Raw genomic sequence first — 17,820 nt, 5'->3', positions numbered from 1 at the left:
ATTTAAATTCTACTGCAGTGAATCATGGTCTGTTGTCCATCACTAGTTTCTCTGGAATACTTAAGTGAGCAAAATCTTACTTCAGTTTCTTGATAACACTGCAACATGTTATGTCTTTCAAGTACATTGTTTCTATATATCCGGAAAAATAGTCTATGATGACCAGGTAATTGTGTCCTTTGAAATCACATAAAATTGCAGCTAATCTCTTCCAAGGTCTGTCAGGTAAAGGTGTTTGTATACTTTATGGTTCAGTACTGTCTCAAGTTTATTTGTACTGGATCTCCAGTACATCTTCCATGCACTATGAATGCATAGCTTTTGTCTTTAACTTTGTAAGTTGATTCTTACCCATGTTCTGGCCCATGCAGTTCAGAATACCTCCAGGGCTAGTCAGAGCCATGTCAAATGACTTCAGCTCCTGGAGGGGCTGAAGGTTATTGTAAGTCCCTTCTGAGATGATTATGATGCCTGATCCTGAGTCAATTTTCAAGTCTATCCATGAATGTTCAGTTTCATTCTCCAGGCAGGCTCTGTGCCATCATATGCAACAGATCCCAGAAACAATGGCTCTTGATTGTCTGTAATATTTGTCAACTCCCCGACTGCTTTGGTGAGGCAAACATCTGCAAAATGTCCATATTTTGTGCATTTATTACATGTTGCAACTTTGGCAAAACATACATCTGTTGAGCTGTGAATTTTTCCACATCTTGTGAATTTAGGCTGTAAGGCTTTGGTGTTTGACTGGAATTTGTCCCTCTTTGTCTGGGAGTTCTCTCTCATTGCTTCAGGAGTTTATGGTAAAGCTAGTTTCTTGTTTTTAAAGTTTGGCAAGTTGCTCTTGGTTTTGCTGTCTCACCAGCTCAGACTATTTGAATAGTTGTGTGTTAGGTTAAGTCTGTTTTTAATTGCAGTTGCTGTGAAATATTTTCATCTGTTAACACAATAACCAGCCTGTCTGATATTTTCATGTTTTGCAGTTCCAAAAATCACAGAGCTCTTATAAAACTTTCAGCATTTTCCACCAGTTCTTGAATTCTCTGGTGGCAACATGCTCTTTCCATAAACCACATTTCTTTGAGATATAAAGCAAACATGGCCAGAACTCTTTGGTAGACATCTTTGTGACTGTCTTCAGTAAAGTTAAAGTCAACTTTGGCTGGTGTTGGGTACAAATGACCTTAGTACTGAATGCAGGGGTAGTGAAATATGGTTACCAAGGTTGTAATTATTGTAGGAATACAGGAAAACGGGACTGTGCTTAACCTGTCCCAAATGAGGGGGGCCATCCTCAGTTGAAATAATCTCATTAAGCAGGGACCCGAATGTCAGATCCCTGTGAAAGTAAGAGGGGTGGGAACGGGTATCCCCAGCCAGGAGGCTGCACACCCTCAAGGGTCCTTCCTAGACTGGTTTAACCTGTTCCTCCCCACTGTTCAAAGAATAGAGCTAAATAGGCTTCATTAGGAGCCTCTTTGTTATGTTAAATGCCCAATCAGAGCTGAAATCACTTGAGATGGGGCAGTGTTTCTGCCCAGCCTGCAAAGAGCTGAAAATTACTAAGAGACTGGTGTGCAGAGTCACAGCAGAGGAACAAGTGGCAGCAGAAGGCTACTGACAGTCAGATGGTGAATGAGTGGCTGCTCATCGGACAGGCACGATAAGCAGCCAGCAAGGCAGCTGGTGGAGAGGTGCAGCAAGAGTGGTGAGCAGGCGGCTGGCAGAAGCAGCGAGCAGGCGGTCGGTGAGTGGCCAGCAGGGTGGCTGGCAGAAAGGGGCAGCAAGTGAGTGCCTGAGCAGCGGAGCGAGTAAGGTACCTCTTTACCCCACCCGGGGAGGGAGGTGAACTCTGCAGATGAACCTACTCCCACCATGGACTTCCTGTATGACCACAGGCCAGTGCCTTAGTTTCAAAACCTGTTAGGCACCCAAAGATGCAGTTAGGCATCTAGTGGGGTTTGCAAAACACCTAACATTCTAGGCACTTTTGAAAATTCCAATAGGTGCCCAAATACCTTTGAAAATCTGGCCTTTAGTCTGTGTGTGCCTTAGTGCCCCATCTGTACAAATGGTGAAACAGCACTGCTCTACTGTGAGGAGAAATAGGTTAACACCTTGTGAGGTGCTCAGATACTATGGTGAGGGGGCCACAAAAGTACCACAGGTAAAGTGGGATCTTATCTATACCACTGCTATCCCTTCCCTTGGTTTTGGCCCCTTCTTTTCACCAATGCCCCCCAAATCTCCCCCTTTTCTGAAAGTAACCTTGCCTGTATTTTTTGAGTCTCCTGTGTTCTCACTAAAACAACCCCTCTTCCCTCCCCCCCCCTCCACAGAGGGATTCCTGCTTTACAGAATAAACTTCCAGATCCTTAATTTAATCACAAGCCCTTTCTTATCTTAACCACCCTGCCTCTGTTTGTAAACAAAATACTGACTCCCTGCCCCAAGGGCACCTCTCATCTGCAGAGCTCATATTTCACACTAATGCTGTGTTGTAATTAAGACCTCCATCTGGGAGCTCCACTTGGGAGCTCGCACATCTCCTGTATGAAACTCGGGCTGAGGGGGGGGAGAAGGGCTCCATCCCCATGCCCTCCCTAAATGGCACCCCGGCCGAGCAGAGATTGCAGATAGACTAGAAAAGGCAGTCCACCAGAACATACTCAGGCCTTGCCACTTGGAGCCTGAGCCACAAAACAGCACAAATGTGTGTTGGGGGGGCGGAGGGGGAAGAGGAGATTATAGTCCTAGTAGCAGGAGGCAGGGCTGGAAGGAATCACTGGGCTCCCACTAGTGGGGTGGATCACACAGGCGGGATCCCCACTGGCACCCTACACTGGTCTTGGCCCCAAGACGGGGAAAAGCACAGTGAGGGGATTAGGGGACACATGGAGGAGGTACCCAAGTCTGGCCCTGAGGTGGGGGAGGAGCAGAGCAGGGAGGAGGCACACAAACCTGACCCTGGAGGGCAGGGGCACACAACAAAGAGGCAGGAGAACCCCAATGTTCTCAAAGGCTGAAGGGGGATTCCCCCCTATAGAACTGATACAGCAATGCTGAGAGTGGCCAAGCCATGGGGTATGCCCGCTACCTAGGGACAGGTGTGTTTACATGGTGGTGGACATGGAGCTGGTGAGGGAGCTCCTTCGCCTTCTCCCTTCATTCTTTCTCCTTCTCCCCCTCCCTGCTATTCTGCACAATCCGGATTGGCTGGGTGGGACTGCCAGTCAAACATACAGACCCTTGGAAGGGTATGAGCGAATGAGCAGATGGGGACTGGATGGAGGACCAGCCCAGGAAATTTGGAAAGAAAACAAAACAAAACAAAAAAAGAAGAAAGAGCAAGGAGAGAGGGGAAGCTGTTTGGAGGAGAGGAAGCAGCTTGCAAAAAGGGACTCTTGTAAAATCTCAACCTGGAGGTGACAGGACAGCTGAGACCACATAACTGACACACTGTTTTGAGCTCAGACCAGAACACACAGATAAGCTGGACTGACCCAAAGGATGGAGGGGATTGCACAGGTGTGGGGCAGAGTCTGCGTGTGCCTGGCCAGGCACGGAAAAGGGAAGAGCTGTTTTGTGTATGCCATCCCAGGAGTGAGAGAGTTTGTGTACCCCCTGCTAGAGATCTCGGCCTGGGTCAGCTCCTGGCTTTTCCTGGGTTAGATACAAGTGTTGCTCTATTATTAAGTGTTGTGCTTGTTCCAGGGGTTAACCCTGACCCCGCTCAGAGGGAGGGTTGGTATTTGTGCTGAGGCACGTGGCTGAGATCTAGGACCTCTTCCCCAACTATGGGAACCCCCATCTGACCATTGTCTTTTCCTCTGATTTTGTGTAAGGTTTGTTGCTGTTTTTATAAATGTAACAAATACAATTTTTTTTATAACTGTAACAAATACTAATTTAAGAAGGCAGGATAGCAGACTCACCCTCAAAACCTGCACCTAGAACATCACAGAGGAATTCAACCTCTCTAGCATCATTCATTTTTATTTTTCCTCTAAGAGCCAAAAGCCATTTTCCTTTGTTATGATCAGCTTTTAGCATTTGACAAATATAATACAAAGGGACACGTTCTCTATTTGTACTACAATACATAAATTCTACTCAAGAGACGGATTGTCTTGGAGACCACATTTGAAAGGGAGCATGAAAATTATTGCCTATTAATCACTGGTCAGAGTGGTTATACAAACTGAAAATTGCTTTAAGGGTGAAAGTCACCTCTGTGCAGAGGAGAAGCATGAAGCCTGTGTACCACTGAAATCTCACTTATGTCATCAAAATGACACTCCGCCTTGGGGAGAATTTCACTCTAGAGATGTAAAAGAAGGATTAGTTGTTCCTAAAATGTAATGGACACAGATCAGATTTACTTTTTACTTTAAAAAAGTATTAGAGATAAGACAAACAAATGTGAAACTTAAACCTTAAAACTTTTGTAGGGAGGTTGAGGTATTTTTCTGTCCACAAAAAAGACACTGTATAGACTGCCACCCAGAAATCAAAAAGTTCACACAAGATTCCAAATATTAGGCACACACCTCCACCCCCAATCCTCAAAAAACAAAACAACACCCCGCCCCCACACACAGACACAAAGAAAAGGAGGCGGAACAGGAGAAAGACTTTATACCTGTTAAATCACAATAGACCCGTGGTCTAAGGACAAGGCACCAAAAAAGACTTGCACCAACATCGGACATAAAAGGCAATATGAAGAGGTTTTATAAATACATTAGAAGTGAGAGAAAGGCAAAGGAATGTGTAAGTCCACTATGTAGTGGGGAAGGAGAGCTAATAATAGATGACATTAAGAAGGCTGAGGTGTTTGATGCCTATTTTGCTTCCGTCTTCATTAAAAAGATTAATGGTGATCAGATATTTAATAGTATCTTTATAGTAGCAAAAAGGGGAAAGAACACAAGCCAAATACGGAAATAATAGGTTAATGAATATTTAGATAAGTTGATAGAGCCGGATGAAATTCATCTTAGGGAACTTGAGGAATTAGCTGAAGCAAACTCAGAACCATTAGCAATTATCTTTGAAGATGGGTGAAGTTCCAGAAGATTGGAGAAGGGCAGACATAGTACCTATCTTTTAAAAAGTTAACAAACAAGACCTTGGGAATTATATACTAGTCAGTCTAACTTTGATACCTGGAAAGGTACTGGAACAAATTATTAAACAATCAGTTTGTAAGCAGCTAGAGCAGGGGTTCTCAAACTTCACTGAACCACAACCCCCTTCTAACAACAAAAATTACTACATGACCCCAGGAGTGAAGCCTCAGCCCACATGAGCCCTGCCACCACAGGTAGAGGGGCCAAAGCTGAAGCCCGAGCCCTGCCGCCTGGGGCAGGGGAGGCAAAGCCAAAGATGGAGCCCCGCCACCTTTGGGCTTTGGCCCCCGGTGGTGGGGCTTCAGCTTTGGCCCTGGGCGATGGGGCTCGGGCTTCGGCTTTGGCCCCAGGCCCTAGCAAATCTAACACCAGCCCTGGAGCCCCCATTAAAATGGGATCGCGACCCACTTTGGGGTCCCAACCCACAGTTTGAGAACCGCTGAGCTAGAGGATAATAGGGTTATAAAGAATAGCCAGCATGGATTTGTCAAGAGCAAATTATGACAAACCAACCTAATTTCCTTCTTTGAGAGAGTTACTGGCCTAGTGGATAGGGGGAAGGAGTAAGCATGATACATCTTGATTTTAGTAAAGCTTTTGACACAGTCTCCCTTGACATTCTTATAAGAAAACTAGGGAAATGTGCTCTAGATGAAATTACCATAAAGTGGTTGCACAACTAGTTGAAAAACCATACTCAAAGTGTAGTTTTCAATGGTTTGCTGTCAAACTGAGACACTGTATCTTGTGGGGACTCACAGAGGTCAGTCCTGGGTCCTGTATTAGTTAATATTTTCATTAATGACTTGGATAATGGAGTGGAAAGTATGCCTATAAAACTTGTAGATGACACCAAGCTGAGAGGGGTTGCAAGCACTTTGGAAGACAGGATTAGAGTTCAACAAGTTCTTGACAAATTGGAGTATTGGTCTGAAATTAACAAGATTAAATTCAATAAAAACAAGTGCAAAGTATTTAGGAAGGCACAATAAAATGAACAACTACTAAACAGTGATTAACTGCCTAAGTGATAGTACTGCTGAAAAGGATCTGGGGGTTATAGTATATCACAAATTGAATACGAGTCAACAATGTTATGCAGTTGCAAGAAAGACTAATATTCTGGCGTGTATTAACAAGAGTGCTGTATGTCAGACACAGGAGGTAATTGTCCCTCTCTACTGAGTACTAGCAAGGCCTCAGCTGGAGTACTGTATCCAATTCTGGGTGCAACACTTTAGGAAAGATGTGGACAAATTGGAGAGAGTCTAGAGGAGAACAACAAAATCGATAAAAGGTTTAGAAAATTTGACCTATGATGAAAGGTTAAAAAACTGTACATGTTTAGTCTTGAGAAAAGAAGACTGAGGACAGACCTTTAAACCATCTTCAAATATATTAAAGGCTGTTATAAAGAGGACTATGAGCAATTATTCTCCTTGTCCATTGAAGGTAGGACAAGAAGTAATGGACTTAATCTGCAGCAAGGGAGAATTAGGTTATATATGAGGAAAAACTTTTAAACTATAAGGGTAATTAAGTCCTGGAATAGGCTTTCAAGAGAGGTTGTGGAATCCCAATAATTGGAGGTTTTTAAGAACAGGTTGGACAAACACCTGGCAGGGATGGTCTAGGTTTATCTTGTCCTGCCTCAGCTCAGGGGCTAGAGCTGATGACCTCTCAAGGTTTCTTCCAGCCTCACATTTCTATAATTCTATGTCAAACCGGAAGCCTGGCATTAGGCAATGAAGATGTAGCTGAAAAATTCTTTGTAGTCATCTAAGGTTTGAAGAGTCTCTTCCTCTGTTGAGACTGAGAGGAGTGTTGCTGCGGCCGGCATTGCTATGTTTTTTGGGTTTAGTAGGAAGAGGAAGTTGGATAGTACTTCCTATGGAATCTAAACATAGGGGCAGGTGATTTCCTTCTGAAAGGTTGCAACAAACCCAAAGATCTAGCAGTAGACTGTGTTTCTTTTTCCCCCCTCGGAAATTTCATTAGTTTTAGCACTGAATAGATACTCCCCTTCAAAAGGAAGGTCCTCTATTCTAGACTTTGACTCGATAGATAACAAACATGATCTTGACCGTGTACATAGACAGAGATCTATTCAGGAAACAACTGATCTAGAAGCAGTGTCTATTATCAAAAGACGCTCTAAGTTTATGCTTAGCAACATTCTGACCTTCTTTTATGATGGCATTAACTAGCTCCTCTGGGAGATTTTTGGTGAAAAGTTAAATCTTTTGCCATGGGTGAAATCGATAACTTGACAAAATGTTTGATAAATTGGCCACTTTATGTTCAGAGAAGTTGAAGAAAACAATATTCTTCCTAAAGAGTCCAACTTTTTTTTTTTTTTTTTTTTAAATAAGGAGTGGAGTGTAAATGAGCAGACTTAAATCTTTGGACTGTTGCTGCCACAATGAAAGAATTAGGCAGAAGAGGAACAGGAAAGCAGGAAAATCCCTTGTAAGGAATCTGGTATAATTTGTCAGCTTTCTTTGAAAATTGACATTAAGATGGATTGGATCATACTGCTTTAGCTGGCAGCCAAAGTCCTTCTAATATTGGCAAAGATGCCTAATTCCTTGAAATCATGCATCAGATATAAAAAAAACAGGTGGGTGGCTCTTCCCAAGTTACTGATGGTAATTTTAGTATTGTCACCATTCTGTAAGTGCATCCTGTACCAATAGGAAAGTGTTCTCTGTTGGTTCTGAGTATTTAGGAACCAATCACCTTGGATCTGTAGATTTGGGTTTTCATATGATGTGGAACCAGAGTCTGTTTTTCAAGAGTGGCAAGGATAACTGTGAGTTGGCCACTACAGCCAAAGCATCCAAGGTGGCGTGTACCAATCCTGCCACTTACTCCATTCTGGCTTCATAAGCTTGATGAACAGGATGTCTCCAAGTGTCCATTTGAGAAAGAATACCTTGCCACAAAGGAAGAAGTTAAACTTCTAAAATCATTTCCAAATTTGGTTTCCGTTCAGGATGAGGAACTGACTCCAGATCCGATAATGAAACAATAGGTGAAATACCAAAGCTGGAATATGAAGCGATAATGGCAAATATAGTCTTTTTGGAGAACCAGTTGCAGTCCTAGCTGATGGGAGCACAGTCTTTGGAGACCTATCTTGCACAGCGTCCCATCTGAGTCTTTTGTCAGGAAGAAAAGAATGAGAGGGATGTACCTTCATTAGTCTTTTCATCATTCTAGTTGAGGAGTTAGTTGGATCTAAGATGTGTTGCAGACCAAGATGAACCTGCACCATAAGTGCCTCGCAAGTGGACAGCAGTTCTCTCTAACTCTCCTTGTTAGTGTTGTATATAGTTTGTTGTCAGTAAGTAGGTGTTAAGTAGTGTTAGTTAGTAAGTTAGCATCCCAGCAGGGACTTAGCCCCGGGGTGGGGCATGCTCCGATCCTGGGTTTTAAGCCTTGTTCTGCCTGCAATAGGCCTATGTCCATTAGTGACCCTCATAGCAGCTGTCTAAAGTGCTTGGGGAAGTCACACCTGAAGGATAAGTGTCTCATTTGCAAGGACTTTTGTCCTAGAATTCAAAAGGCGCGTGGCATTCATATAAGGACCCTCCTCTTTGCCAATATTAGAAGGACTCGTGGCTGCACAGAGACCTTGCCAGGTCTAGAACCTGTTCAACAGGCACCACTGGTGACAGGGCAGGTCAAAACCAGGCGGCCAAATTGTGGGGTCAGCGACGAGGGACTGGTTGGGGATTATAACAGATATTCATTCCTCCCGCCAGAGTGTTTCCGCCCTAACATCCTGGTGTGGCGAATGAGACCATAATGGGTGACATGATGGCAAATGTGCAGCTGGTGGTTTAAAAAGGTCATTGTGCAGCGGCAGGCTTGGGTTGGCGCATACTTTCTCCAGTAACTTGCTACTGGCAACCTCTCGTCTGATATGAGGAGAAGCAATATTACTCAGAACTGGAAGCCATGGGAGTGGAGTTGGATGCAGGGTGCCGGAGATGATATGCATGGCGGCATGTAACTGCCTATCCACCAGTTTGATGTGTGATGATCAACTCCAAACTGGGGCGCAGTACTCCGCCACAGAATACGAGGTGGCAAGTCCTCGTCCGTAAAGTTGGAGCACGAACACACCATGACAAACCTGCCAGTTTGCTAAGAAGATTGTTGCACGTCTTAACTTTAGCTGCTGTCTTCTTCAGGTGGGCATAGTAACTCAGTGTGCAGTCTAAGGTCACACCTAGATAGATCAGTTCTACTTCATGCTTCACCTTCTGACCATTCAGATAAACATTCAGCTCTCGGGTTGCGCTGGTGTGATGAAGATGGAACAAACTGGAGACTGTTTTTATGACGCTTGGCTGGAGGCCCCAAGTCTTACAGAAGAGTTGTTGAGGAGAGGAGTTTGTGGGGCGCAGGAGCACTCTAATGGGAACTGCTATCAGCAAGGCTGCACCAGGACGGGGGGCACATCTACATGCTTTTGAATTTTTTTATTTTTTTTTTGGTGTGTACAAGTTAAATATTTTTATTACAGTAGAATTTACACTGTTGAATTTCAACATATTGTCTGTGTGTGCCTGATTTATATACTTATTAACAGCAATATGAGCACTTTGAATGAAAGGTGTCTTAAAAAAAAAATTCTCAGAAAATATAAATACACAAGGTAACTATTTAAATCTCCCTCATTCATAAAAGTGTCTCTATTCACTTCTAAGGAAATTTTAAGTGGTGGATAGTTTCAGAGACTAAGGAATCAATTCACATGTACTTTCCATGATACAAGGATGGGTGGGGGGTATGGGCCCCTAACCTGCATACGTTTCAGTACTGACACACGTCTAAAATCTATCCACATTTCCCTGAACGCCTGTTAGTCTTCTGATATATTTATTAGTACAACAGAATTTGCGATGAGAACAATAGACCAAATTAAAGGGTTATTAATGTTTAAGTTTTGCATAGGAACATTCTTTGTGTGACGAAGGCATCATCTAAGATTATATCTACACTTAAACTGCTACAGCAGCACAGCTGCAGCTGTACCACTGTAGTGCTTTGGTGTAGACACTCACTACAGCAACGGGAGGGGTTCTCCTGTTGCTGTCAGTAATCCGACCTACCCAAGAGGCAGTAGCTAGGTTGATGGGAAAATTCTTCCATCAACGTAGCGCTGTCTACACCAGGTTTGGTTGGTGTAGCTATCTCTCTCAGATGTGTGGATTTGTCACACTGCTGAAAGACATAGTTATGCAGATGTAAGTTTCCAGCGTAGACCAGCTCTAAGTATTTTTTAAATAGAAATGTGCAGTGGCTTAAAGCTGTGAGAGACTTATTAATAGACAAAAGAAAAAGCAAGTCCACATGCTGAGTGCATTCTTGATAGTCTAGGCAATTTACTGTGAAGTGCCATTTGTACTAGGCATGCCACAGAGCCATTGGTTTGAAAGGTTAATGATTGCAGCAATCACAATTTCAATTTACAACAAATGGGATGACAAGAAGCCAAATAGAAAATGGAGGGGCCCCACTGTGATGGTAGCTGACCAACAATCCATCAACAACACTCCAGGAAGACTGTGAAGCCAGAATGCTGGGGGAAATCTTTGGAGCCTGGAGAAGCCTGAGACTTCCATTAAGCCCATTTTTCAAATGATAATGTAAAAGCTTTAAAATTTCTAAATTACTGAACACAAGCCTATGCCCTCCCATAGTGCTTATCCTTTTCATAGCTCTTATCACATCTAAGGGATCATCTCCCACCCCTTCACATCACATTTCCTTTCATCTCTCGCCTCTTGTCCTTTAAGTGTTGCCCTAATGGCCATGGCCATGACCCAAACAACCCTTCCAGAAAGCTAAATCAGTGCTTCTGGCCGCTTTTCTACAATCATCCTCTACTTCTCTCTCCCGAACATTGCAGCAGAGGTGATGTTCTACCAGGGTAACCCTCTCTAAAGCATCCAAGCAGCCACATAAACTCAAAGATTCATTCCTTGACTTTCTGCTTCTACTGCATGAACTATTCTATGATGGGTGCTGTGATGGTGAGAATGTCAATTCGGCCGATCATCATATCGCTCAATGTAATTTGCTTGCATAAGGAAATCCAATTGATTAAAATGTCTTTGAAGGCTTACTTAATTTTTAATTAAACAACAACAACAAAGTAATTGCCCAAACCTCTTAAATGTCATGCACATTACAAAAACACTTGATTCAGATAACATCTTTCTCATCTACACTGAAGCAGAACTATGGAAGTAGCTTGCAGGCATACACTGCATACACTGGACATAATTATACAGGATATCACTTTTTATTTCTGTCATGACTGGGACCCAATGACTTATTCCCTCCCGTATCATTTGGATAAACAGACATACAAGAGAGAACTGTACTGTATAAAGTAAAAATGCAGTTGAAAATTCAGACAATTATACTTTTCATGTGCAGTACATGATTTTTGATGCACAAAAGGCATTTAATATTATTACAAGTTCTATTCAAATATGGATTTCAAGAGGATTTAATTAAAAGTTTTCATGTTATATTTATTATCATAGTAGACATAAATGTATGGTGGCTGTTTGGAGTCTCATTCCCTTATATTCCTTCCCAGCTTTGTTTTTATTATTACTATATTATTATCAGTTGTATTATGGTAGTGCCTAGAAGCCAACTGATGATGGGATCTGGTCATGTGAGGCACTGTACACAGATTGAGGAAGGGACTATCTACTACTCTAAGTGCTTACAATGTAAGGGCTTGTTTACACAGGAAAGTTTTACCATTTATACTGGTTTAGTTAAATAGTTATAGTTCTACCAGTATAAACCTAGGCAGGAACACTTTTATTCTGGTATAAGAGTGGTTATTTTGGGTTTACCTTAAAATCATTCCCAAATGTAATCCCCTTTTCTTTTTCTTATTTCCTGTTCTTCAGCCAAAACCACTTATTGCTATAATTACAGCTGCTGCTTCTACTTGCTCTGAGTTGATATGGAAACATTCCCAGGAACCAAGTATAAAGCCTTGAGTGACTGCAAAGAAGTAGCTGCTAGGCTATTTCAGCACCCTAAAGGGAGTGCAGAAAGCTGTTAACCATACCCAGTAGCTGTTTAGAAGCTAATGTGGAAGGCTGCACTAAGGGCAGACATTCCGCATGTACACACACATACCCCTTAGTTAGAAGCTGGAAGGTCCTGGTCAATCAGTAGTGAGTTCTGGCAGGGTTACAAAATTAGCAAACACCAGTCAGATCCAGCCCAGCCGTGCATGCAGGGAGAAGATAGAGCTTCCCAGGATAACCCAGACTGTCCCTTTTTTAAGCCCGGACAGTCCCTTTTTTAAGCCCTATCCTGGCCATCCCAATTTTTTTGACCATTTGCTCTTGCTAACTGATTAAATTGGCAAGAGCAAATGGGCCAAATTCCCAACTTTGTCAAAAAAGTGAGGTGCGGGGGGCCAGTGGTGATGCCAGCCATGTGCGGGGGGCGGGGGAGAGAGACAGGGCTCAGGCAGGGGCAGGTAGGACTTGAGTGAGCAGCAATGCCAGCCCCAGCCTTGCATGGGGGGGAGGGAAGACAGAACTAGAGCAAGCAGCGATGCCAGCCTTGTGGGGAGGGGTTGGGGGAAGGAGGAGGAGGACAGTCAGAGCTTTTTGAGAGCAGTGACAGCAGCCCCACATGGGGAAAGGGGGAGGAGGGGGAGAGGGCTCAGGCGAGCGGCTCGGGCCAGCCCCGTGCAGTGTCCCATTTTCCCTTTGGGAAATATGGTCATCCTAGGGTTGCATCTCAATACAGTTTCCTGTAATTTTACAGAAATCAGTGGGATTGAGACTGGGAAAACAGTATAAAGGAGGAATTGCAGATCGGAGGCAAAATGTCTTTGTGAGGTGTATTATTACATCATTGAATTAGAGATAGTATGTGAGTCCACAGCTACAGTTATCACCAAGGTTTTTTTTCTTTCTTACTTGATGTTGTTTATGTGGATGCTGAAACAATGGCTATGTGGTACAACTAAATGTTTTATTTAACTGCCACTATAATACCTAGGGCGGGCCCACGTGGAAGCAGAAGATTTCTGATTGTCAGAAGTCCCAATCCCTGTATTTATTTTGTAAGGGACTAGGCACTGTGTTACATCCTTCATGTTAAAGGAAAACAAGAAATCTCTAGTTAGTGATTGCTCAATCTCGGGTGGCTGAACGCCACTTGTCCCTCTAAGAAGTTGGACGCCGACCGCTCGGGGGTCGCATAACTAGTACAAAGGGCAGGGACTTACTCAACGCGAGCTTATGACCCGCACTTACTGGGAATTGCTCGTTCATGGGGAATAATTGCAATCCCCGATCCCCATCACGAATGGGGTTCAGCGGGTTACCCACACCTGTCGGCGTAGGGCAGACACACGCTGAGCCAGTCAGTGTAGCTAGTTAGTGATGTTAGTCTCACTAGGGTACATTGTAACTGCTGTGCTGTAATGGTTTATCTTTGGAATGTTACTCATAAAAAGGAATTTGAAATTATTAATTGTGTGTGTGCATAACTGTCTTATGGTAAAGGCTGGTACTGGATTCCTAAGAAGAAAAAGAAAGTGAATCCTATTACAATTTCAACTTTTAGTATTTAGAGGATTCCTATAGTAAATCAAGCTCTTGCAAGGATAAGAATTCATGGTCTCTGCAAATACTTTAAGTCAGAAAGAAGGATTCTATAGCATAGAATTGGTAAGTAAATTGACTTACCTCCTCTCTACGTAGGTTCCACAAGCAACATAAATTAAACTGAAAAAGGCACCATCTCCTTTTTATAAGAATAAGAGTCTCCACTGGGGTGGAGGGGTTTACATTGGTATAATTATGTTGATTTAAATTCACAACTTAGCTTATACCAATATAACTTTCCCACTCAGGCAAAACCTGAGTATACACGACAGACAAGGCGTGGGGGAAATGAAAAGTACCAGACTTATGGTTTGCAAATGTTATGCTGTGCCACATTTTTGTTTGTGTGTATGGTTTTGTTAGGAGGAGATTTGGTAAAGGGAAAGAAAGGAAGGGAGTAGGGACACTGAAGGGAGTTAGGTAAGGGGGATGGGGCAGGAGAGAAGAGGGAGACAAGGAAGGAGGAGAACATGGAGGGCAGGTGGAGTGAGACAAAGACTGTGTAGGATGTGGTTGGAACAAACAGCCAATCAGCACAGGGGCAAAAACATCCAGAGTCAAATCTGCAAAAGCATTCTAACGACAACATTGGTGTCCAGTACCTGCTAAGGCTGCTTGAACTCCATTTGATAAAATGTGTAAGGATGATAGAATAGACAAATATTTGTGGCTCAGTACATGCAAGATATCTGTGTAGTACAGGTGCACTTGATCAACTCACGCTATGAGGAAGTTGGGGATCTTTGGCCCCAACACCAAACTTTGCAGCTAGAATTTATTACTAAAATGTATAAAAATGAAACCCCAGATTCAACTGTGAACTTTGGAAAGAATCCAGTTCTGAATTCTGTGGCTTGGGCTAGCTTCTGTTGCTGCGGCAGATGTTACTTTCCTAACAGTCTGTAAGCATTGCAGCAGTTTTGGAGACAACTGATAAGTTTACCGCGATGAACTGAATAAAGAAAAACTGCAGCTCATGCTCATTAACTCCAGATATTCAAAACTTGCATCTCTTGGATTATCATGGACGATAAGGGAATGAAATATCTGAGGAAGGATGTATTACCATGATAAAACATATCTGATGCATCTTGGAATGTAAAAGGGGGAAATAAGTATAAGGGATGGAACTCCTGTTTTAGGCTTTATTGAAAATCCTGATAATATTTCCTTATAACCAACACTTTCTTCATACATGTTTCTACATTCAAGAAAATATTCAGATCCAAAAAGACTCAAAAAGCTAGAAACTGCTCTTTTGGAAACATACAGGAAGCCTCAATTTGCCCACCTTGCAGCTCTTAAAACTTTAGAGAACATTACCTCAGGATTTGCAATAGCTAGAGAATACTGTGAAGAACAAGGGAATGTTCTCTAGTTATCTAAAGAAGTTGGAAAGCTTTTAAGAGCAATCACTCTTAATCACTACAATACCAATGTCAGATACCCACTGGTGTCAGGTATGATATTCAGTCAGGATGCCCTAAGGATCTGACTGTATTTTATTTGCATTTGGGTTTTTCAGTGAAAACCTTTTGTTTAAGAAGAAATTTCAGCTAGACTTCTTTCATTACAGATTATATGAAATCTGAAATCTGTAAGGTTTACTGTTTCTTCCAAGTGCCTGCCATTAAAAAAATATTATTATACTTCATTTTGTCATTGTGCTATCAGTATGCTATTAGTGGTACTACATCTAACTTCTTATATGTCATTTTTATAGTAAATGCCAAGTGAAGGTCAAAAGAAAAACTAAATCAAAAGGGCCATAAAAGAAGGCTGCATATATTTTTGCATTCATCTGAACACAGGACTCAGCTCAGTGACTGGAAATTGCTCACTGATGACTGGTGAACAACTTCAATTCATATTATTCAAGCTCATTCAAAATCAAGCATCTTGGCTCAATGTTAATTGCATAGAAAGCATTCATAAAATAATCTAAAACAAAAAACAAAAACAAAAAAACACACTTCTTGATACTTTCTGGTAGACACTCAAGGGTTTAGACTCAGAAATAACTTCATTCAGCTCTGTGGGACAATAACTGCTTTCAGATGCACATGTAATTCCCTCTGATTCAGTTTGTGCAAAATACTACCATTTTGATTTGATGTTGTTGACCACTTTGCACAGGTTTAAATGATAAAATAAGGTGCAAGAAGATAGTGGAGAAACAAGCCTCATGTCTTTGGTTAAAAATGACTAATTTGTGCATGTTAAAATAGCTAATAGTAGGACAGTTTATGTAATCCAGTGAATGTAAAAGAAACCTATTTGAAATTCACAAAGAAACACAAAAAATTGTACATCAGGGCTACAGCCATTACCTGTTTCATACTAAGGTTTACAACAATTTACCATTTAGGAACATTAATAAAAGTTTGCGCTTACATAGTGACTCATGTAAGAATCTCAAAACGATTCACATACATTAATTAATTAAGCCTCACATTACTTCTGTGGGGTAGATATTATCATCCTGCTGAATAAACCAATGCAAACAGAGGTTAAATAACTTGCCAAAAATAACACTGCAAATTAATGGCACAATTAGGAGAACAAGAATATGAGTCTATGGTCTAACCACACTTCTTTCCATTTCTCCATTTTTGTCTCTAAAACAGTACATCTATTAAACTTTGAGATGGGCTTAAGCTGCACAGTTTAGATCCAAACCCATTTCAAAACTTTCACACAGTTTGAAGATGTTCAGATTTAGGTTTGTGATTTAGTCTATTGTAGAGATAAGGACCATAACTTGGTGCCTGAGCCAAATTTGGATCAGAACTTCCACAAAATTCTGATGTTTTTCTACCCAGAGTTTGACATGGACTTATTTCTCATTAAGCAAACTTTTGCATATCTAGAGCACATCTATCAGTACTTAACCAGAAACAATAAAAACCTCCTACAAATTGAACAGTCAAGCTTATGCATAGCTTGAACATCTTATCTTGTTTATGGCAAACACGGTATTCTTTGATTTTGTTAAATTGACCAGATACATAGTATCTTGTTATTTAAACCCACAAACACTTTCATTATGCATTCCATTCATATACCATTTCTGATTTTGTTGTGGGTTGCATGCTGCTACTTAAGATGACAATAAAGTCAGAAAGAAAGTGCTTACATTCTTGAATCCTCTATACAGAATCTGAAGTTCCTTCTTTGTGAATTTGCTCTGTGCTTCCAGCAGTTCAAGAGCCTCAGGCCGATGCCGCACGGTGGCTATTTCCATTTCATCTTCTACACTGTCTACAGAACAGAAAGAAAGCTCAACAAGAATATACGTGACACAGAAATACCTGCTCATTGCATAAATAGAAATATTAAATTAGACTCTTTAGGAAAAAGGCATTTACAACATTGAAGAAAGAGGACATTGTGAACTCACTGGGGCAGGGATTGTGTCTACTTCTAGGGTTGAACAGCACCTCATACAATTAGGACCCAATCCTGATGAGCACGCCTGGACAGTGCCATAATATAAACATTAAATAATAATAATGCACAGCAAGGAAGAATCCTGAAGGTTATTCATGACCTCCCTGATAGGTCTTTTTCTGTCTCTAATGCTTATGATTTTATGCTAGCAAAAATAACTCAAGTTTCACAAAGTAGCATTGTCACCAGGATCTAGCTACAGGAATCTTCTGTCTAACCCATTGATTAGTTAATGAATGGGGGTTTGCAGCTTTGGGCTGGAGCATGTATGTGTTGGCCTATTGTCCTAAAGACCAAGGTGGTATTTGGGGAATTCTGTAAGACATCATTGGGTTGGCGTTTCATAACTGAGGTAGACCTTACTGATGTATATAGGTACAAGGTAGCCTCCTGGATAATCCTGTCTTTACATGGGTGGGAAGCTAGTTGGGGGATTTGCCAACTCGAGCACTTGTAGACCTTCAAGGCTTCCAGCAGAGCATCAGATTACAAGGAGTGAGAACTGGCAGATATCCATTTGATCAACTTGTTTGAGTTAAATAAAAAGTTTAATAAAGTTGCTGCAA

The 17,820-nt window shown here is 41.9% G+C and overlaps 1 protein-coding gene across 2 annotated transcripts in view; it reads right to left on the bottom strand.

Annotated features, from left to right (window-relative positions):
- KCNIP4 (potassium voltage-gated channel interacting protein 4) overlaps window positions 1-17,820 on the bottom strand; it is a 401,680-nt gene that overhangs the window by 82,624 nt on the left and 301,236 nt on the right. For both annotated transcript variants that reach the window (XM_065404842.1, XM_065404841.1), the window contains exon 2: window positions 16,941-17,065. In XM_065404842.1, coding sequence (XP_065260914.1) covers window positions 16,941-17,065 — 125 coding nt within the window. The remainder of the gene's footprint in view (window positions 1-16,940; window positions 17,066-17,820) is intronic.

This window comes from Emys orbicularis, chromosome 5, assembly GCF_028017835.1.
Source record: "Emys orbicularis isolate rEmyOrb1 chromosome 5, rEmyOrb1.hap1, whole genome shotgun sequence".
In the NCBI taxonomy this organism is placed as follows: Eukaryota; Metazoa; Chordata; order Testudines; family Emydidae; genus Emys; species Emys orbicularis.
Note: the sequence above shows the minus strand (reverse complement) of the source record. Positions and strands in the feature narration are given on the sequence as shown.